Source organism: Lepisma saccharinum, chromosome 1 (genome assembly GCF_977018435.1).
Source record: "Lepisma saccharinum chromosome 1, izLepSacc3.1, whole genome shotgun sequence".
NCBI classification, from domain to species: Eukaryota; Metazoa; Arthropoda; class Insecta; order Zygentoma; family Lepismatidae; genus Lepisma; species Lepisma saccharinum.
This window is the reverse complement of record NC_139229.1, coordinates 67,133,063-67,157,187: the sequence shown is the minus strand read 5'-3', so window position 1 is coordinate 67,157,187 and position 24,125 is coordinate 67,133,063. Positions and strand designations below refer to the sequence as shown.

General features: G+C 37.6%; 1 protein-coding gene across 11 annotated transcripts in view; it reads right to left on the bottom strand.

Moving 5' to 3' along the window:
- Positions 1-2,589: 2,589 nt before the first annotated feature.
- Positions 2,590-24,125, bottom strand: part of LOC145996130 (DNA-binding protein P3A2-like) — a 64,040-nt gene continuing 42,504 nt past the window's right edge. For 8 of the 11 annotated variants that reach the window (XM_083132448.1, XM_083132438.1, XM_083132468.1 and 5 more), the window contains exons 12-14: positions 15,830-15,945; positions 9,531-9,671; positions 2,590-3,745 (exon numbers count right to left, since the gene is read on the bottom strand). In XM_083132448.1, coding sequence (XP_082988574.1) covers positions 3,680-3,745; positions 9,531-9,671; positions 15,830-15,945 — 323 coding nt within the window. In that variant the 3' untranslated portion in view covers positions 2,590-3,679. Of the gene's footprint in view, positions 3,746-9,530; positions 9,672-15,795; positions 15,946-24,125 lie in introns of all 11 variants that reach the window. The other 3 variants (XR_014442756.1, XR_014442757.1, XM_083132495.1) reach the window with 3 other exon arrangements.

Here is a 24,125-nt window from a genome sequence, read left to right as displayed (position 1 = left end):
AAAAACAAAAGTTATCCCAAGTAGATTGCTCCTATAGTGTCCGAGTTATAACAATTTTCCTCCAAAAATGCAAATTACCTATTTCTCGTAAAAAAAATCACATTTTGGCTTATTATTCAACTTGTATGGCACCCAAGAACATGAAACATGTTTCATTCTCTTGAGAAATTTCCATTGTTTGAAAAGAATACTAAAGTTTGCTGCCTCTCTTCAAAATAGTGGGAGAAAAAGGGGCAAATTCCAAATTATTATGTTTATTTCCATTGAAATTTGGGTGTCGCGCCCCCCAAACCCCCTTCCTCGGTTCGGCGTTCTGAATTGTACACGGTTGCATGCGCTGATGTTTTAGCTGAAAAACAAAAGTTATCCGAAGTATATTGCTCCCATAGTGTCCGAGTTATAACAATTTTCCTCCAAAGAGTGTTCGAATTTATAATTCCCGCCGAGAAGCCAGGGCGAGAGAAATTTATCTCTCTCTCTCTCCTCCTGCCATCACTGGTTTCTGGCGCCGTGGTTGTGTTGCGCATAAAAGGGACCTAAAAGTTGAGGCCGAAACTTACGAACGAGATTTCCTGTTCCCGTGCAGAGTTCCATAACGATATCTTTAAATAAATAAATAAAAATATTTAAAAAGTCAATGAAGACGAAATTCCCTGACATTTCCCTGACTTTTTTTGACACCTCAAATTCCCTGACGTTTCCCGGTTTTCCAGGTTTTCCAGGTCTGTCGCCACCCTGTAATATTTTCAGAGTAAATAAGAACAATGAGAATGTCAGTCGCAAGAATTTTCTGCAGGATTTAGCTTTTGCATTGAAAGAACCAGCAATACGCCGCCATGTAGCCATGGAATCCTTGCCAAAAGAGATTTGATGCAGAGGAAAACATTTGCTTGGCATCCGCGAAGAAGTTCCATTACCTCATGAAAAAGCTGTCAGTGTAGGAAAATGTTTCCTTTGTGGCCGGGCTCGCAACAAATCAACAAGAAAAACTTGTGGAAAATGCCAGAGATGGGTGTGTCCAGACCACCAGAAAAGTGTGTGTGAAGATTGCTTGGAATAGACAATCTCTCAAAGAACGTATACCAAATCATTCCACCTGTATTATTTATAACAGAAAAAGGTTAATGCTCCTTATTTGTACATATATTTGTACATTAGGTTTTTTTTTTAGTTTGAAATGTCAATGTGTTACTTAAGACGTACCTATTGTTTATTTTTCTCATTGTTCTTGTATTATTCAAATATAAAAATTCAAAAATATATTAAAACATGTATAATAGTATAATTAACACACCTAAGCCCGAATATATTGGTAAAAATCATAAAACTGTTAAAAAAATAAACTGATGTTCTACAATAGTAGTACGCGCGACCACTCACATAACGGTGGTGGGTGCGACCAATGCAATGCTAAAAGCTTGGGAAAGCAGCTGTTTTTCCCAACAAAAAACAAAATTTAACACAGGTCCTTTGCTCCTAAAATCGCCAGACTCTTGCCGCAACACCACAAACAATGCAACACTACGAACGAACCGCTCAGCAAAGAATAATGCCAACTTGCAGATTGATGCAAGATATCCCGTACTAATGACACCTAGCGGCGCAAGCCGTAACTACATCGGTAATCCGCGCAACATTATGATTCCGTTTTTTTTTTTTGGTACCTCCTCGTACATGGGTAAAAATGTCATGTGATACTTATTCAAAATTAGCCAAGTAGCGACTAAGGTCATTGAGAAGCTCTACCAAGCTACTTTCTTGCAAAAGTCACTGTAGCATCGAGATCTGTGACATGTCTCCTCATATTGAGACTAACTTATTTCAAAATACAGTATTGGCCAAATCATTGAACTCATTGTAGAAAAGAAGCTCATTTCCTTGTTTTGAGTGCGTTCTAACTAAATAAATTTGAAGATTGTTATAACTTTTTATGGGATTAAACTATTTGTCTGCTTTGATATAATCTTGTTTCCCACAATTCTTTCTTTTACTGTCCCAAGAATAGGTGACAGCATGATTCTTTGCACTTTCGCAAAAATACCTGGAACAATATGTACTTGTTTACTATGTTATTTATAGAATAGAATCACCTTTATTGAGCGGACGTGTTTCGACCTCACAGGCTGCTCTTACAACAAACCCTTGTCAAATACATATTACTATTGACATTTTACATAACACTTTTTGAAAAGTATTTATACTATTTGTTTGATTATAACAAAGGAAATAATATTAATTCTGATTGTTGTAAGGGTGTTCTTTATTTGTATCTCCAGAGAAACATGTAATTTCATAAACCACTTGGTTTGAAGTTTAGAAATAATAGTGATCAAGGAATTGTTCAGAAGCAGTGATTAAAATGGGCTCGAAAAGAGCCAAAGGCGGTCATACGACGTACTGACAGTACTTGCAGTGTGTATAACAATGCAATGTGTATCACAAAACATTAAATCTGTAAAATTTCTCTACATAAAGTGAGTTTATCTGGGTTTCATTTTTTCAACTAATGAGTCCAATAATTTGGCCAATACTGTACACCTCTATTTTTTGCTGATCAAGGTAAACAATAAAGAAAAATAAATCTTCAACTGTTGACTTGCTTTTAGTGTACAAATATTTTTCTTTTCCATGAACAATGACAGACAGTCTGGTTCTGTTGAAACATGACAACACTCTTGGAGCTTAACAACAAATGAGAAGTGCAGGTATAAAGGGATTCCTTTTCTTGCTTTGGTTACAACAGCACAAATTGTCCTGCTAGTAACAATTATGCTACTATTGGGAAATAAACTGACACTAATATTACTTACATAAATGTTAACACCATTTACAGATATACACACTACCTGAATCATTCAGCAAATAACATTGCCTAGACAGACAAATTCAAAAATAAACATGCAGTTACATCAATCTAGATTTGCATATGACAAATTCCATTACTTTCTCAGTGTTGCAAATTCATAATCCAATAAGATTTTTTAAAAACATTTACAGTTCATAACACTGAACGCACAGTTACCAAAATGTAGTCCTACCACAATAAAAACTTTTCTCAATTTACATTTCCTTTTAAGTTCCAACAAAAAATTATATAAATACACAATTCACATTAATTCTAACTGCTGCTACGATTGCACCACCCTGATAAATATACTTTTCTTCTTTTCTTAAAAGTTGTTCAGTGTGCCATAAAAACCAACAAATAATCAGATTCTTTTTCTTTAAACTAATACTCGCAGTCTATTCACAAATATACCGTCCATACTTTCCACAATAAGACAAACTTTGGCAGAAATATAAATTAAAAAAAGAAAAACAAGGTAACAATCACTCTAAATACCATACTTCACTGCACTTAGATCCAGCATACTTGTGCCAAATTACACGATTGTACACAAATTATGCAGCAAAACGAGACAGCTGACACTTTTTTGGCACTGAAATTATGTCATTAATGAATCCGGAGCTGTTTCACAGCTCTTACCTCTACATCCACATGGCACAGGGACATACTGAAAGTGAGGACCAACTACTGCTTGGCGAGTTTGACTTCCTGCCCGGACGCGCCTCTTCATTCATCTTCATTGGCCTGTAATATTTCAGTACTGCAGCCCACAGATACACACCATAAATACAATCAACAGAAAACACACACAGATTATAAATTTTAAAAGTCTCATTCAGAACTAGTTGGAGTATGTGGTTCTGTTCCTTCACTAGACGGTGCAGGTGCAGCCGTGACCTACAATTAAATATTTTCATCGCTATTAACCCTATATTTAACTGGGGAGATAATTAATTTTACATTAAAATTATCTCTATATGTAATTGAAAAGGGCTTAGTTCGATTCCTGATGAAGTCCTAAATTTATGATCTTGAAGCAACATCAATTCCCACATAACCTAACATGTTTCAACTATGAGTCAACCAGAGGCCAGTTCAACTCTCTGAATCTTGTCGAATTTCTTGCTTTGATTATTACCAATTTATACACTGAAATAGTCCAATAGTGGGGAACTGAATGTGGCATCAGGCAGTATCCTGCGTGCCATTCAAAAAGTTCTATGTTGCTAACATGTACCTAATGTGCTCCAGTTCGAGTTCATAGTACTTTTTGAAAATGTAGTAAGAATTGCAAACCTAAACAGAAATGAGACATGATATTGATTGATATGGTTTATTTTACTTTGCTTTTCTGCCACTTTTGGCTAATCGAGAAGATGAGGATGAGTGACGATATAATGAAAGTGATGAAGGAACACTTGCAAAGAATACCCATGCCCAGGTTGGATTTGAACCAGGGATCCCTTTCATTGTAGAATGCTGTGCTAACTACTCTGCTACGGAGTTTGGCAACAGAAAAAAGAAATTGGCTTCAAGTTATATCGAACAATGATTTTTTTTTCCCCTTGGCCAGACTACAGAATCAAAGGTGGAACAGCTTGCAAGTCTTGTATCCATGTAATCACGAATGACATAATGATAAGACAGAAAGAAGTGGGTGGAGCCAGCCATCCATACCTGCCTTGACTTTCCCTACATGTAGGCTCATCCAGAATGGCAGACAATACATAGCTTGCAAAAAAAAAAAAAAAAAAAAAAAAACTGATCATAACATGGTAGACTGTGAGGGAACAAAAGGCAGCTCAAACTGAATTTAGTGTACATCTGGTGATCCCAGACCATCTTGCATAGTCTGTGCTTGGTGGAATTATGATTGTAACACAGTTGCCTATGTGGAAATTGGCATTCATGTGGACAAAGAAGTATATTAGCTTTAAAGGTAGTAACTAGAGCTTAGGCAGTACCACTTTGAACCGATACTATTGCCTGAACACTGCTAGCATTAAAACATGTTCTGAATATTTAAAAATAGTTACATATAGTGGACAAAACAGAGGAGAGACGTTTTTCAAGTGTCTAGTGAGTAATTCCTACTTCCTTTTTATTTGTTACGAAGGATAATTAGACTCCGTTAAAGGGTCAAGTGACATTTTTGTGGACCCTGCACGATATCAGAATTCTAAAAAGAATCAGCCGGTTTTGGTGATTAAATCTGAACCAATACTTTCTGATACCAATCGGTAGATACCGATGCAGCTCAGCCCTAGTTATTACACACAATCATGAGCAAAACAAAAACACAAATATACTATGTGTACCTGGAAATTTAAGTTATTTTTACCTGCATGTGAGTTTGACTCATCTACAGACACACAAAAGACTCATTGCTATTGCAATCATTAGAAACAAAATTAGCCAGCAAGAACCAAAATGTAATGCAAGACAAAATAAATATACGTGGCAGGACCCAAAAGAAACTGGAATTTTGTAATAAAATATTTGGTATTTATTTTTAAGTATTACAAATTTAATCCCCTTCGAAGTACTGTCCATTTGATGCAATGTGCCTGTCTAAACCTGTTTTTTACTTTTCGAAGCAGTCTTGAAACTCTTGCAAAGAGATGCCATTATGGCTAAGCTGGGTCATGCTCCTTTTGGTTAAAAATCATGTCACACTCAAGGCTTTGTGTGCTGGCACGTTGTCGTGTTGAAGCCACCCCTCCCCACTTTGCCACAACTCTGTTTTCATCTCATCGCATCAAAACAGAACTTGTAGGTAAAACGCCTGGTTAACATGTTAACCATTAAGAACAAATTCTAAGTGAACAATGCAGTTTGCATAAAAAAAAGGAAAGCAGCATCGACCAGGGTGGCTACAGATAAGCAGAAATGAAATTCCCTGACATTTCCAGATTCTCAAGGACAAAATTTAGATTTTTCCCTGACAATTATAAACTAAATTCATGTTTTTGCAAATGGAAATAAGAATATCTATCATACAGATTCAGGTATATTAAGTACCTATATTAGATTCCATAAAATTGACTTCATTTCTCTATGATTTGCATTCAAACTGCAAACTAGTGAATTTGAAACATTATTACTATTCACGAGCTAGGAGGAATTAAGGGATTCTTTCATATGCAACCAGATGTTCAATAAAATATTTGATCATTTTTAAAGTTACGACTAAATGAGATTAGAGTGAAGTGATTGATGCAAAAAGGAATTTTGTAATTTTTCAATCTCTAGCCTTTCTCGTTATTATATGTTGATATTTCCACTGAGGTTTGGAACCCTCTGCTTGCAAGAATCATGAGTGCAGACTCATTTTTCAATGCACAAACCTACTTCTCTTTTCTATGTAAAGCAAACAACTTAACCCTTGCACACAAGTGAAACAATTGAATCATACAAAACAAAGTGTCAATTTCCTTACATTATCAATGGGACTTTCTTCTTCAGTACAAACATTTACAGTATATCCAAGTGAAGTACTGTGAAACTGCCAACATGCAGTTATATCATTATTACTGGCAAAAAGGGTATATAGGCCTATGTATAAAAGGGTATATAGGCCTATGTATTAAAAATTAAATGCAAGCAATTTATGGAAGGGGAAACTGCTGCATTGTAAAGGTGCCTAATTTAGCTAATCAAATATTAAAAGAGGAACACGCTGTTGATAACAGCTTACGAAAGTTTATGTACGAGGGGTGTCCAGAAAAACAAGTTCCAAAGCAAAACACCCATATGCAGCAGTTTTGGAACAGTTCATTACTACTGATATTCTTGTTTTATTTATGTCTAATCGGTAGGAACCTTGATCTTTTGTTACTTTTCTTCCAAATTGGTGCTATTCTTTTTTCATTTATTTATTTATTTTTACTATTCAGTGTTATTTTTCCCAAAATTCACATTTTCATTTTCATGCATTTTGTGGCAAATATAATTACCTAAAATTATACCTTCATGGTGTTTTTAAACTACTGTTTTAAATTGTAAGTCATGTGGTGTACGTATTTTCGTGCCAGTTTGATATGTTGAAACCGATTTTTGAGGAAGTTATTTTCCATTATTTCTCGCTCTACAAATGCCAATGTTACGACTCCCCTGTGGCGGTAAGTGAGCACTCTATCCCCACCAAAATCGCACCACTTTGCTCAGCGATTCAAAACACTTCTCACGCGACAAATACTGATGATGCAGCCGCCACTTTCCTCAAGGGTGCAAACTGTTCTGATAGAAGTTGAGAAAATCCTAGGAAATATTTGATTGAATGTGGCTGTCGGAATTATTCCACGTACAACATGCATTATAGTTTTCTCTTGGATAAAATGTTGGAAAACTTGTGTTCTAGATACACAAATATTGCACACTTTGTTTCTATAAGCCTAAAAAGACAAGAATATTGGATTTCGAGGTATTTTTCGTTGTTTGAGCACATTTTTAAAATTCACGAAAAATGCCAACAATTCACATTTTATGCCAAATTCTCGTTATTTCGCTATTTCGAATAGGTGCAAAATGTGTTCACACATCACTGGATTGGAACTTACTTTCTGGATGCCCCTCGTATAATTCAGTAGATGAAAAGTTAAAAATTTAGCAGGTCTGGAAGAGAAACTTCAATTACTGAAGAAAGTGATATGCTTTTAAGATCGAATGATTCGAGTAATTATCATATTAAAATATTTACGTATTTATTATTATAATTTTATTTCATAACATTGGACATTCCAAGAGTATAAACAGACAGGACCGAAAAAAGGGGGGGGGGGTGTGAATTGCAATACAAGTGTTGCAGAAAACTTGAGGTTGGGAGCATCATTTACTTCTCAAATTTATATCATGTTTACCAATGCAGATTTCTGTTTTACTTTTTCATGACATTATTAAACATATATATCCCAATTTGTTGGATTCTTCTTGACATGGAATCACAGTTCCATGTCACTGTAAACGAATGTTAAGCTGTGCAAAACCAGTATTACGCCTGGATGATGAAAGAAAACCTTTGTACGCTTTTCTACATTGAATAAGATTAAGTGAGCCAGAAGAGTAACAAAATTCCAGCAGCATATTTGCAGTGGTGCAGCAGACTAAGGCTCCATTTTTGTTGGATGTTGCATCCGACAAATGTCGTAAACGACAACAAACATCATACTGGAACATCCAAGAAACATTGGATTCATGAAAGTGCAATGCATGTGATTTTTGTCGGATGTCGCAGAATGACAAGTATTAAACTGCTACGTTCGACAAAAATCGCATGCATATAAGGAGTTATAAAGTTTGTTCAATAAAATGTACCACACCAGACAAACTCGGACGTACAAGCTCTGTTTATGCATGGAATTTTTGTCAGTTGTTGCTGTCCGAAGACATCCAACAAGAATCAATTCCATAAGAATGCCATGCATGCGATTTTTGTCGGACGTTGTAGTGAACATTTTGTCGAAGTTCAACGTTAGTCGGATGGCGATATCAAACAAAATCGTATGCATCAATGGAGCCTAAATGGTCATCAGACAAATGCTGTACCAAGACATTCAACACATTACAGGGTTGCATAGCGCACTTTTTGTTTCCATGTTCCTTGAGACTGTCTAAAAAAAATGCCATGCTACGAAGTCCAACAACTATCTGACAGTGACACAGTGGTAATCCCCCCCCCCCCCAACACCTGTTGACTGTTCTGTCCTCTTACTACTTCCACACTGACAAGAAAAATTATAATTCAATGCATTTTCCATGTGATATTTAGAGGCTCTTTCCTGTTCCCATGCAGCGCTACATAACAACATCTTTCAAAGCAAATGTCTGGCACATTCTATCCATCGCATAAAAAAAGTCAATAAAGACAAAATTCCCTGACTTTTTTTACTTCTCAAATTCCCTGACTTTTCCCAGTTTTCCAGGTCTGTCGACACCCTGCTTGACATGTCGCCCTGATCGAGGTTGATCTGCAAGTGACAATTCACCATTCCTGAAGCGGGAACACCACTCGTAAACTTGTGTCTTGCCCAGAGCCATTTCAAGCATTACAACTGTTCCCCCTGTCATTTTCCCAAACAGCAAACAGAATCTAGCGGCTGAAGCATGTACTTCAATGGGCCTGCCCACCAGAGAATGATTCCTGTTTCTTTAGGATTCCCTCACAAACATTGATGTGTACGCACATATACAGTGGAACCTCAATTTTGACTTCCAACATTGTATGCTTTCCTGAATTAGACATTATGCTTCATGGTTCGAATGCAAGGATAGGAATTTTAAGAATAAAACTTAGGACCTACATATTTGCTTCAAATTTTTTCAAGCACATTCTCCATTTCATATGAATAATAAGATGCAATAATCTGCTCACAAAGGGAGCACCTATTCACCCATGAAATGAATCAGAATTTCTAGATATTTTTTGAAATTGTTTCAAGGATAAGAAAGAAAGATAAAGTGGAACCCAAATTTTATATTTTTCTCATTACATGGTCCCAATAAAACTATTTATTTATTACAAAATTTTCCTGCATTATTTTTTTTTTTTGCCTTGCCTTGAAAACATTAAATTGAGGTCTCACTGTGTACATACATTTTATGTGCACTTAATTTCAGCATTCTCTTCTTAGCCTTTCCTTCTATCACTTTCTTTGTAGCTGAAGAAAACGCAGCTTGAACTTACTTGTAAAACTTGAGCCTCTTGTCCAACTGCTACCACAGAATGTGCTGTTCCTACAGTGACTGGCGTTACTGTTATCGTTTCAACACCATCGGAACTGCTCTGAGGTTCTACCTTTGGTACTTGTACAACTGGGGTCACAACCTGGGAAAAATTATTATTCAATGCAAAATTACATTTCAGAGGCTCTACATAACATTAACTTACAATTGTTTGATTATTGCATTATTATTCTACGCTTTTCCATTAACTGGAATGGAGAAAGATGATGACAAACACAATGAAAATTGAAGTAAGACTAGAATTTTCCTGGAGACGAATGACGAAAAGATTATCTCGGGCTATCGACCAGGTGAGTTGTGGAAATGCTTTCGAGAGCTAAGGTCACTCTCATCTTCAGGGTAGAAGTAGAAGTGACTCATCTGGTCGATAGCCCGAGAGAATCTTTTCGACAATGAAAATTCATGCCCATTTAAATTCTGTGAATATTTGGTGACAAGTGAGTGAGTTGAATAGTCTGTGCATTAGGGTGCCAAGGAAATGCATGGTAAAAAATAAATATATATTTTTTGTGAGTCTTACCCCCTAAATTTTTTCCTTTTGACCTAAAAATAAGATAAATGCCTTTTTCTTCAAAATTTTTTAATATTTACAGGTCCCTCAAAAGCATTGAACTTTATAATTATTACCAGAAAAAGTGCTGTAAATGAAATTTGACGAAAAGAGGGAACTGCTTGTGATTTTTTAAATATAGTTCAAAAGTTTCTATATGATACAGTTCAATAATTAAAATATCCAATTTTATGTTTTTAATAAATTATCAAAGTTTCTCTTCTCTGAAATGGCAGCACAGTGCTTTCAAAATGGCTACCGTCCACAATCACGTTTTTGTTTTAGGTTTTATTTCCAATGATTTGATAATTTTAGAAGATAAAGCACCAAGACATTTTAGAAGATAAACATTTTAAAAGATAAAGAGTATGAAGACTTTTTTGAAGATGAGGACATTTTAGAAGATAAAGAGTATAAAGACTTTTTAGAAGATAAGGACATTTTAGAAGGTAAAGACAATAGAAATGAACAAATCTTACACAATTTTTTGTTTTATTTAAACAATATTTGTAAAGGATATTGATAAAGTTACCTTTGTTTTATGTTCGATCATAACTAATTAACTACGCAATATGTATATTTGGATAAGTTACTTTTGAAATGAATTATGAAAGAAAACTAACCCTAAAAAAATATCACTTATTTAGTGAATGAGAGAATATTTAAAATTTTTGAACACGTTTTGAATTTATAATCAGGATCTATATTTTTAACATATTTATACGCTGTTACAAATTATAAATGCAATAATTAGGTGCGTTTTTGCTTTCAGGTAGATAGCTGCCATGACTTCACAAATTGGAAAAGACCGTGGAATTTGGTTGATTGGTGGCACTATAGATTTAATTACAGGATGCAAATTGCCATCAAATAGACAAATTTTAGCAAGATTCTTTCATTCTCACACAAATGAAAAGCAGACCATTCAAGAAAGTGCTAGGAGGACAACGATGGAGCTTCTAGAATTGTGGGAAAAGGCGAGAATACCTACTCGTCAAGAATACAATATCATTGTGAAAATTAAAAATTTATATGGACAATGGCAAACATTACAGAAAAATGCCAGTCGAAAAAGTGATACACAGAAACATAAAGAAGAAGCATTTACAGAAGCTTTGGATGATTTGTTTGATGTTGCCCATGCTGATGCCATGAGTCTCATAAAGATCAAGGAAGACAAAATGTTCTTGGAAGCACAGCGAGAAAAAGGAAGGAGGGGAAGTATGGGGCCGGTTGACATAAAGTTAGCCAGACAGGAAGAACGGCGTCATAAGCAAGAATCTTTACAAGATTTAAGAAAGCGCAAAGAAGAGCAGAGAAAGAAGGAGTTGGTGACAACTGATGTTGAAGTGCTTAGTGGCAGCAGTGAGACTGAAAACGATAGTTCATCAGATGATATGGTACCAGTTTTTAGTGCTTCAGCTGAAGATGTCTCACATTCTAAAAAGCAACGCGTGACTAATTTCTTTACTCCAGAGCTGGGCGCTGCTCTGGATCGTACAAAGGTAAGCGACAGAAATGCTACCTATATTTTGGCTGCTGCTGCAAAATCTCTAGGTCACAATCCTGCTGAACTAACTTTAAATAAAGAATCCTGTAGACAGTTTCGAAGACGAAACAGAGAGAACATTGCTACTCAAATCAAAAAGACTTTCTCACCAGACACACTATTGACTGTTCACTGGGATACCAAGCTATTACCCTCTTTGGAAATTCCTCAGTGTGGGGGTTCTGCTAAATCTGTAGACAGAATTGCAGTGCTTGTCTCTGGATGTGGTTTAATGAAATTGCTAGCTGTCCCATCATTACAAAATGGTACTGGTGAAGCGCAGGCATTCGCAGTGTATAACGCACTAAGAGATTGGAACTTGACTGATTCTGTTTGTAGTATGTCATTCGATACTACTGCAAGTAATACAGGGAGCAAAAGTGGCGCATGTGTATTGCTTGAGCAGAAGATGAATAAACAATTGTTATCTTTGGCATGCAGACATCATATTCATGAACTTATCATTGCAAGAGTATTTGAAACATTATTTGAGACCGGTGGAGGTCCGCAAATAAAACTGTTTCAGAGATTTTCATCGGTGTGGAACATTATCAATGTAGAGGCCTATGAAAGCAGTATTAGTGATATAGAGCTAACTGTAAAATTGAATCCGATTAAAGATGACATTTTGACTTTTTTGAAAAACCAGTTGCACATACATCAACCCAGAGACGATTACAAAGAATTGTTGAATTTAGCAATTCTTTTCCTAGGCGACCTATCTAGTGCTGCTAATATTAATGCGCCAGGTGCCTACCATCGTGCAAGATGGATGGCAAAACTCATTTATTGTTTTAAGATCTACCTGTTTCGCTCACAATTTCACCTTACAACCCGTGAACTTTCCCAACTTCGGCAGTTTAATCTGTTCGTTGTGTCCATATATTTGAAGGTGTGGTTTACTTGTCCTTGTGCAGCTTCTGCTCCACAACAAGATCTGGAACTGTTGCAAAAATTAGGTGAATACCGGATTACAAATAAAGCTGTAGCTAATGCAGCACTGAAAAGTTTCCTGCATCAACTTTGGTATTTAAGCGAACACCTAGTAGGTTTGGCATTCTTTGATGATAATGTGTCAGTGGAGAACAAAATTCTGATGGTCAGTGCTCTTTCACGAGATGAAAAAAACGAACCTGCTAAGAGAATCAACCTTGACATTGACAATTGTGACATTTCTTCAAAGCGATTATCTGATTTCGTTACTGTGAACACAAGACATATTTTTGTTGCACTTGATATATCGCAGGACTTTCTTCGAGAGCATCCATCCAAGTGGACATCACTTAATAGCTATTTGGTTGCTCAAGTCAGAGTTAAATCACTTAAGGTGGTGAATGACGCTGCAGAGCGTGGAATTTCACTAATTCAGGAATTCAATCCTATACTAACAAATCAGGAGGAACAGAAACAATTTCTACTGCAGGTTGTGGAAAAGCACCGGCGTGAATTTCCCGAACCTAAGAAGTCGAAACTCGTAGAAAGTGTAACTGCAACAAGTTCCATTGAACATTGAGTTGATGGCTACAAAAAGTTTTGTAATTCACTTACTGACTCTTTACAGTACTTTTTGCTTCAGAAATACTACATTTATGGCTATTAATAACTAGTTTTCACACGTTTTTGTCATGTAAATAAATTTCCCTAAAATTAGTTAATGTAATAAATTTCAAATGCTTTGAGGAAGTGGTAAATATAATTTTTATGTCCTAATATTTTTGGTAGATAATTACTATGCCAAAAGGAACATTTTTGAGGGGTAAGACTTTAAAATTTTTAAACTTCGTTTTTCCTTGGCACCCTACTGTGCATAGTAAACAGACATAAGCATATGCATGTTCACATCTTCGGTAGAAGTATGCAAGATATGTGTTTTTAATTCCAATCCTGAATGTGCACAATGTATATTTCATGGCATGTAGATTGGTGATAGATGTCATTATCCTTCATGTATCTACAAGTCATATGTAGTACAATACAAGTAACATTTTGTAACTAAGATCATTTAAGTATAATCCCATATTAAACTGTAGGGTGGGTATCAAAAGAAATGGTCTTTTTCCTTGCTTGATTGATTTATTTTGCTTCACTTTTATGCAACTTTGGGCTAATCGCAAAGACTAGGATGAATGGTGATAACATGAAATGATGAAAAGGACAATCACAAGCAAACATGGACAGCACACAATACAAAGCCCACAGAGGATTAAGCTTGCTGAGAGTCCAGATACCACAGTTTTGTTGGCCTGCAACACTGATGTTACCAGCATGCAAGTAAGGTTGACTTTTGGTTGTCTTCTCAAAAGGTCACCCCTTTCACCACAGGTCATTTTTGTGACCTGGCTTGAAATTAAAAGTTGTTTGTGTGATTGGTATATATTGACATGACATTTAAGGAGTATCCAAGAGACAGAAATTGCTGTTAAGCTTCCTAACTTAGAACTACTTCTTCATAACTTCTTCAGAATGGGTAGAGACTATACTACTTTCGATTTATATTTTTGGTTATTACATTGGTAGGGAGTGTGTGGTAAATTGATAAAACACATGAAGGTTTGATTGATTGTTTTTACTTTGCTTTTCTGCCATTTTTGCAAATAGAGGGATGAGTGACGATATGGTGAAATTGATGAAAGGACACTCACAAAGAACACCCATTCCCAGGCTGGTATCTAAATATGGTGTCGCAGGGCATTGTCCTAACCACTCTGCTATGAAGGTTGGCAAAACAAATGAAGGGACAAACACAATGAAACATCTACTATAATGAGTGCATCAACACCTAGGCTATTTGCACCCTTCTCTTAATACAAGACATAACCCCTTAGCAGAAACACAATAATTTAAGAAACAGTGAATTAAAATAACAAATATTTTGAACACAACAAAAACTAAAATCAGTACCCAAAGATGAAAACTGAAATCTGCGTAAACAACAAAGTAAAACATATGTAAAAATCTCAATAACTATGCCACTAATATCATTGCTTTGTAATCAAGCAGTCCCAAGCTCGATACCCAGTGGAAGAACACAGTGGTTCGGATCCCACTTTAAAGTGTAGGTCCAGTCGCGATTAACCTTTCTGTGCACAAAGTGTACTACAAAAAACTCTGACACAGATGGACAAGACACAGAACAATACACAACCTATACAAACCCAAACACATCAAGAGTTTGAAATGATTATGCCACATGACCCTTAGTTGTGTAATGAATAATAATGATATGACGGGACATAAAGAGATGGACATGAGGATATATAGTTTATGCTACTAAGCCCCCTTAACATAGCAAGGCAGACCTATATGGAGGGGGAAACTGCCACAGATGGTAGCTAGGTTCATACCAGCCGCAAATTTTCACTACTTCTCAATTTGTATGAATGAATGAATTTATTAAAATTGTTGGGTGCTTTGGGACATATGACCATTCTGAACCCTTCATTGTATGCGGGGAAATAGCCCCTTAATATAATTCTCATAAAGATTTTTAAAAAAGGGATGTACAAAGTCCCCTGGGAAAAGTTAAAATTGCAAGGTTGTAAAAGGACCTGCACGGGACAAATGCAACGTATCAAAAGGGTAAAATAAAAATACACTAAAAACTTCCTCACAGACAGTGGAAGGAAGAGACCTGCTCATCTCAAAATGCTAAAAACATTTTGTAAAACACTGTTGTCATCGCCCAACAGGGATGACAAACAGCTGGGAAAATTTAAAGTCTGCCTGAGGAAAGCTAAAAGAGCACATTCAATAAGAATATGTCAAACACTCAAAAATACATTACTGGAGGGTCCCACCCTTACAGCAACTGGCTATGTGTGAGATGGCTGTGTCCAATACGCAGCCTACTTAGAATAATTTGACAGGAGGGACGGTACGACTTATGACATGCACCAATAGTGGGCTTAATAGCTCGAAGTATAACAACTCCTTCTAAACTCCACTTTCAAAAGTTTAACTACTTATCTGAGCTACTTGTAAAATATTCATGAATAACTACATATAGCTCTAACTTCTACTCTTTGTGTCCACTTATTTCAAACTCTTTCCATTAGAAACATTTCATCCATAAAGAAACTCACTGCAAACATATAATTTTCAACGTACCTTTCTCGCTGTCAGCAGATGAAATAATCCTTACCTGCATTGTGGTCCCATCACTTTGTGAATGTATTTGTTGTATATTTGCCACAACAGTTTGGTACATAGACGCAGGTACAGGTACTGTAATCATTCCTGACACAGAAACTGGATAACCTGAGGAAAGTTAAAGTAAAATCGATATTTAACACAGTGTTTACAGAAAACACCATCACAACTTGATTAAATCATACAGGTTGTGTTAAGGGGAAACACAAGGAGCAAGCAATTACAAATAACAATAATAGATGGCACTGATTACTTAAGGTTGAACAATGCCAAGTTTACACATACACAAGTACATTCGTTACAAATTTTTCATTAAAGCTAAAGTAGGATGGTGTATCAATATTTTAGGAATGGGCCGATATGAAATTTTGGTCGATACCGATAAAGTACCGATATAAAATTTACCGAAATTCTACCGATCCAATATAAAATTAGAAATGGTCCTTGAAGAACCTGAAAGGTTTATTGACCTCCTTAATAAATGTATGTTTCTAGGTGACTGCAGTGCAAAAGAAATTGAGACATTTACTTTTTTAGAAAGTAGGGAATGGAGAATATCAATAAAAATTACAACAAAATGACAGAATTTTGCAATAAATTATCAGATATTTATCGGATCGGTAAAAGTAATCGGTAATTTTACCGATATGCCTATATCGGCCGATACCGATAGAGTACCGATTAATCGGTCCCATTACTACAATATTTATATGAAATGCAAAACCTAAAATAAGGAAAGAAAAGGAATTATTGACAAATGTCACATGTAATGTGAAGAGAAAATTCAAGTAAACTGAAAAACAGTTTTGGCAAGGAGCTTTCACTTGTCTCAAGTTTGTGAGAAGACAATCACAATTCTGTATCAGTTGTACTCAGTTTAACTTTAACTTTAGAGGCCATTATTTGGAAAAAAAAAAAAAAAAGAAAAAAAAAGGAGGATCTGGTTGTCACCTGCATTACCAATCCAGTGAATGTGTACAGGAAAAAACGAAACTAAAGGTGTTTTAGAACTTATATGTTTACACAGTGAAAGTGTATGAATCAAACATTTGTACATCAAATAATATTCCACTTCAAATGTACAGGGAATTATGAAGAACCAATGTTGATGTAAAAGACTAATTCAATAAACTGTTGATTCACATCAGTGTATTTTAAGAAAAAGAACTATCAGCATACATATGAATAATTATAAAGAAGTTATAATGTACAAATTTGTAATATTTGTCATAGAGAAAGGAATATATTTATCGCTGTGTGTTGTTTTCAGGTGTAAATAAAGTAGAGTATAAATTACCACCACAAAGGATGTTTTATACTTGGTGGTAGCTCAGAAAATAAGCTTTATATGTACTATATAATAATATTGTACGTTCTAAAGAAAGTGTAAAAAATGTTACACAAAATGAGAACACTGAGCTTAACGCGGACACAAAGATTCCAAGGAGACTGTTAACACCATTTATCCTGCCTAGTTATACAACCGGTTATGCACGGAATGCATGTTGTTGCAAGAAGTATTTTAAAAAACGGTATTTTCTTTTAATTGTGCAAAGTCGTTGCTCTTCCACAAAATTCTTACAATTTTAGTTCATAAGAAACCCGTTTGCACGGAGACCTACGGAAAGGGAAACAATCTAGTTTATTGCAAGAAGTGAAACTCGGAAGAATCTTGACAGTAGTCACACTGGCGCGAGCAAGAGACTGGAGATAATCGGACAGAATGAATATTGGATTTTATGTGCGTTCACTAGAACATTGTCCATTACAGGATTAACTGGTAAGAGAAGATTCTTTTGGGAGAGAACACAACCTTTCCCTGGCACAAAACAAAAAAAATCGGGGCTGTAAATTTCGTTCTGGTTCGGCTGTCTAAAACACATCGTAAAAAAAGTCACGTATTCTTTGCTTCAGTTAACTTCATATTCGCCCCCCCCCTCCCCCTTTGCAGGGTTCAGTTCAAACTCTTCAACTTGCATTGTAATCCACTCTGAAAAAGTACACACACAACTTGCGATCTGTTTGCACCGAATGTGTATCCTAGGACACATTAAACAGTGCCGCACTCGATAATCACTCTGGTTTGGATCCCACTTTAAACTGTATATTTAGTCCCGCTTAGCTCATCAGCATAAAATGAACTAAAAACAAGCTTTACGAAACTTGCATATTTTCAGATTAATCGACAATTTATTGTAGGTTTCAGGAGTATTCTGGAGGTCAAACACTCCGTCTGCCAAAACTTTTCCTCTCGTATTCCTACATTGAGCATTGCATTTTTTTTTTCATTTTTTTTTTTTAACAGCAGCACGCTAATGGTTCTGAAGAAAAGCGGGGATTATATGGCTTTGCGAGATTCAAAACAATGACCCTTATTCCTTCCCACTGGATGAGTCATTGCAGTTATCGGCAAGCGAGAGCTTTCCAGACGCTAGACTAAACACTGGCGCCAGCTGTAGCGTAAACCCAATGAGACCGGCTGGAAGTTAGAGCAGCAGGTGGCAGAAGGGAAATCATCCGCATTTTAAAGATAACGCAGTTGTCGAAGACCGAACTTTTATCAGCAGTGTGAAAAAAAAAATGATCATTGCATTACGTTTTACCATGCAACAGACAATAATACGGGCAATATTTCCTATCCAGATGGCTGCATTCAAACAAGAAAAAGGGACCTGAATTCTGCAATTATCACATACCATGCACATCAGTGGCGGATAATGAGCTGTTGTAGGAGAAGGAAGGGGGTCACTTTTATTTTACTTATCATGGGGTTTTTGTTCGTTTTGAAGAAGGTATTCAGAACTGTTTGCTTTTTTTAGATGCCAAAGGAAAAGAGCCCGTGTGCGCACAGGATCGTGGCCGAAACAATTAACAAGGGAGCCCCCTCCCCCATTTGCTGATAGATAAAGGGGAGAAGTCACTCAGACAACAAAACACTGTTTTGGCAAATTTTATGACCAGCACAGTTGGGAAACGTATGAAGCGGGGAACTGGAGTTGCAACATACGTAAGATCAACGTCAACTTTTGCGGGAAACCTAGATGACAACGCATTAAGCGGGTTGACGATCTTTAGTTGGCCTATGCGGCATTGATGATTATCTGTAACAGTTTCCCTTTTTTTTTAATGAAGTTCTACAGGGCACACAGAACACGCTTTTAATGAAAGTAGTTACCGGAAGTTGTCGGCTACCAGGCCAAAAGTTCCTCGCTCACGGGAAATTGCTGGATCTTGAGCTCAGAGCTAGAGAGATGGGTGAGACTTCCAGGTGCCACGCGTCTTGTATTTTGGAACATTTGTGCGATCTTATCTCGCATTTCACCTCTAGCACTGATAAATATTTCCAAGGTGGCGCATTCAGCGGGGAAAGAGCTTGACCTCCTATGCACATTGACAAAGAATGTCAATGTCCAGCGGGCATTTCGGGCTGCTTCCCTCGAGTTGTCAGCAGCTCTTACGACAAGGAAACATGTCAAGGTCAAGTTAAAATAACGTCCAAGCTCTCTCCACATTCGATCTTCTCTTCTCGACTTACGCAGGTGTCTACTTCGAATTAAGCGAAACCAGTTTTGCGGAAGGGTCTTGTAAACAACTTCGTATTAAAAATTATCCGTATTTCGATTTATCCCTACTGAAGTACATTATAAATCCTATCTTATCGGCTGGGGAATGGGAAGAACTTCGGATTAAAGGGTACTTCGTATTAACCAATATCGTATTAACGAGGTTTTCCTGTATATATATATGCAGGGTTCCCACGTAAACTCTAACTACATTTTCCCTGAGATTTCCCTGAGTTTTCCAGAATCAGCACATTTTTTCCAGAGTACTCAATACCCAGTACATTACTATTTTAAATATATTTTACAATGGCCTACGGTGCATCTGTTTTATCAGTAATTTTACCGATCTGATATATTTTTAAACAATCTGTAATATAGTGCAATATTCTGCCATCTTATTATTTATTTTATGATTAAGAACATGTAATTAATAAAACATTAAAATGTGTTACCATGTAATTAATGTTATAGTTTTGCAAAGTAAATGTCTAAATAGGTAGTTCCTTTTCAAAGGCAAAACTCACCACAATCACCCGATTATGTACATTAATTAAGGAGGTGAATGAACCATTCATCTAACATTCAAGGAGCACTTGCAATTTTACATCAGATCAGTAGGCCTATTAGTAAATGTTGTGTATATATAGTACTTTATGAGTATCAGTCAATAACAAAACAAATTAAAGAATAAAAATGATCTATTTATGCACTTAATCAATGAGTGTGGTTTTTTTTTTTGGGGAACTTTCACACTTTCTTCACAGGACACAAAATAAATTTCAAACACAGTCACAAACATTGGGAGGTGGTTCATCATGTGGTATTCAAAGTCATTGCTAATTGATCTACAGAAGTGGTAGAACATTTTGTTCCAAGTATTGTACTATCCAGCATTTCAGTGACAGTGGAACAATCAGTGTATGGAAGCATCAGTGATGGTCTGTGAACTGACCAGTTCCAAAGTGACCTGGGACTGAAAGCTTACAAACAATATACAGACTACTTTCTAGCCTCAGAAAGCAATAAAGGCAAAGTGCCTATTGGATCATGAAGCATAAATTGTCACAGAAGAATTATCATGGAGGCAGCTTTCAACTTGCAGAATGACAGGTTGTATGCCACAAGAAGTTAGTAGGGGCCACATTCTGCTTCAATCATGGTGTGGTGGGAAATGGGGCATTATGAAAGCATCACTGAGCTCCTTTTCTGCAAGAAAGGGGTTAAAACATCAGCCAGAGTGTACCAGGAGCAGGAGACAATGGTCAAGGATCTAAGCAATATTATTCCATTGCCGGGAGTGGAGTTTTCAGCAGGATTGTGCACCAGCTCATACGGTTCAAACAACCCAGCAGTGGCTTGGGACAAATGTGCTCAACTTTATTTCCCCTTCAGATGGATCATCTGGCAGTACAGGCCTCGGCTCTCTGGACTAGAAATTGTGGTCTGACATGATTTGAAAGAAGATATAATGCAGTATTGTCACTTTGAACCACTTGTCTTGTAAAAGCAGTGGAAGAATTCCCCCTCGATATAGGCATAATGCAATTGATGATGGCCACAGAGACTTAGGTCCTATGTGCAGGTCAAAGGTGGTCATTTTGTTCTTTGTGTATACAATATATCCACCTAACACATATCCATATCTTAAAAGTATATTCTGTTATTTCATTCAGAATTTTGAAATATTTATATGGTAAGACTGGGTGTGTATAAGTAGAATACCTTCAGATTATAAAGGGTGTCTACCAAAATAACAAATCCAAAATTCTTGACTTTTTCTATCTTTCCTTTTTTTGACCTATTTTTTTCTTTATTTCTAAAAAAGGTAAAGGTAAAGTGTTCCCCTGTGCATAGCACCACGCCATGAAGGCGTATAGGGGGTGTGGGGGTAACGCCCCACACTTTCTTGATCCGGTCGTGAGTGGGGGTGATGTGATCAGCATCACGCCCCTGACCGCCTTTACCCCCCAGGGTTTCCCCCAGGTACCCATGTTATTCGACGCTGGGTGGGCGCCGGGGCCGCTTCCACCGTTAGAAAAGTTCCCGGATTTGAACCGGCCGGGGATCGAACCCGGGACCTTGAGCATGGTGGTCAGACGGTTACGCGTTCTTTATTTCTAACATTTATTTAATCTATACTTAGGTATAGTTGGAAATTAAGAAAATATATAATTTTAGATTTCCAAATATTCAATTTTATCACATCACTGTACAGGTATATAGCAATGTAAGTTCACTATACTGTAAAAAATAGCAAAGGATCTTGACCTAAAGCATAATTTCTTGCCTTTCTTGACCAATCCGTTAATTTCACTGGTAGACACCCTGTTATAATATCAATTAATCTGTGATGCAAAATGAAAACATACCTAAAGCCTACTTCTTCAAAATATGTAGTTCACATAAAGCAAGTTAGTGAAGTTGGAATTATTAGTACAAGAACAAGCATATTTTAGTTCTTCAAATGTGCTTCATTGGGACTCAATGATAATTAGATGATTTTCCCTGAGTTTTTACTTTTCTTCAAATTCTCTGAGAATTCCAGGTTTTCCAGGTGTGTGGGAACCCTGTATATGGTTCTTTCGTCTGGCATGTCGAAAACTGTGAGTGGTGGGGGGGGGGGGGGGTTGGGAAAAGGTGGTGGTGAGGGTGAGGATAGGGGTTTAGGGGTGTTACTGGGTGGCCTTGTTCAGGCCTGGAGGTGTGGTTGCATTCATGGTCGATATGTAGGCCCTTTCCCATCTTCTACATATTGAGGTGTTGGTGGATTGGGGCAAGGAGTGGATGATCGCTACCTGGAAGCAGTCATTAAAAGGAATATTGTGGTGACTGGTGTGAATGGCAACAGCAAAGTCCTTCCTCAACAACATACCAAAACCCCATCACTAATTTCCTGACCCATCTAGCACATCTTGTCCTCACGTGCAACAACTTCACCTTCGAGGACAAGCACTATCTCCAAATCCGGGGCACAGCCATGGGTACCAGAATGGCCCCATCCTATGCCAACCTCTTCATGGGCAAAGTTGAAAAAGAGTTCCTGGAGACCCAATCTCTCAAACCTCTCCTCTGGCTACATTTCATCGATGACATCTTCATGCTTTGGATGCATGGAGAACCTTCCCTGACGACCTTCCTAGACAAACTTAACCACTTCAGCTTCATCAATTTCACCTAGACTCACTCCACCATACAAAACAACTTCCTGGATGTGGATGTGCACATGAAGGAAGGACATTTGGAAACCTCCATCCACATCAAACCTACCAACCATATGCAATACCTACACTTCTCCAGCTCCCATCCGTTCCACACCAAGAAAGCCATCCCATTCTCCCTGGCCCTCAGAGGTCAACACCTCAGCCACCTCCCGACAGAACTATAACTTCCGCTTACACCAAGCCTTGACCAACCGTGGATATCCTTCCACCCTGGTCACCAAACAAATATCCCGAGCTGCTTCATACACTCCCACCAAGAAACCTGCCACCAATTCCCCTGCACTTGTCACCCAATATCACCCCCACCTCAACAAAATCACACACACTCTACGTTCCCTCCTTCCCATCCTGCACAGTGATCCTAGCAACAGAAATATCTTCCCAGACAAGCCCTGAGTTGTCTTCAAACGCCCTCCCAATCTCCAAAACATCCTGGTCCACCACAATCTACCTACTCACAATAAACTCACACCTGCCCACAAATGCAACCACCCAAGGTGCAAAACCTGCCCCATATTTGTCACTTCCCGCACCCTCCAGATCCACACTGGCACCGGCAAATTCACCCTCTACCCCAAAGGAACCTGCAACAGCTCTAACCTAATATATATCCTCACGTGCAACATCTGTGGGAGCTTCTACCTGGGGGAAACATCCACAGCCCTGAACCTCCCCATCAACAACCACCGCTCCTCTACCCAAAACCTGGACTTTGCTGTTGCCATTCACACCAATCACCACAATATTCCTTTTAATGACTGCTTCCAGGTAGCGATCATCCACTCCTTGCCCCAATCCACCAACACCTCAATACGTAGAAGATGGGAGAGGGCCTACATATCGACCATGAATGCAACCACACCTCCAGGCCTGAACAAGGCCACCCAGTAATGCCCCTCATCCCCAATACTCACCCTCACCACCACCTTTTTCCAACCCCCCCCCCCCCACCACTCACAGTTTTCGACAAGCCTGGCGAAAGAACCATTTCTTTTTGTGGTACTGTCAACACTTTTTTTTCCTTTGGGACCTGGCAACACTGCAGGTCATGCTTACTCCTCCCTCTAGTCACTTAGTTATACAACGTCTCTCTACTCCTGAAGATGTGACATACCATCACGAAAATTTGAATTTTTTCTTTGTCCGGTGAGTGTTTCCTCTCTCCTCTTTCATTTTATATATATATATCTATTGGATAAAAGCAAGGAGGGCCAAAAGGGCTAAGTAAAAATCAAAGAAGGTAAAAGGAAACACTCACCGGACAGTAGAAAAATTCAAAATTTTCGCTAACTTCGTAGCATCATCGGTGTGAGGAGAAAGAGACGGAACCGGAAGTTGGGGCCCTGCAGACTTGCCAGGTCCCCATCGAAGAAGAAGCGGTGCGTAGAACGAAAAAAACACTGCTTCGTCACCAGGCTCGTCGTAAACTGTGAGTGTGTAGGATGAGTTGGGAGGGAGGGTGGGAGGGATGGGATGGCTTGGGAGGGAAGGTGGGTGAGGGATG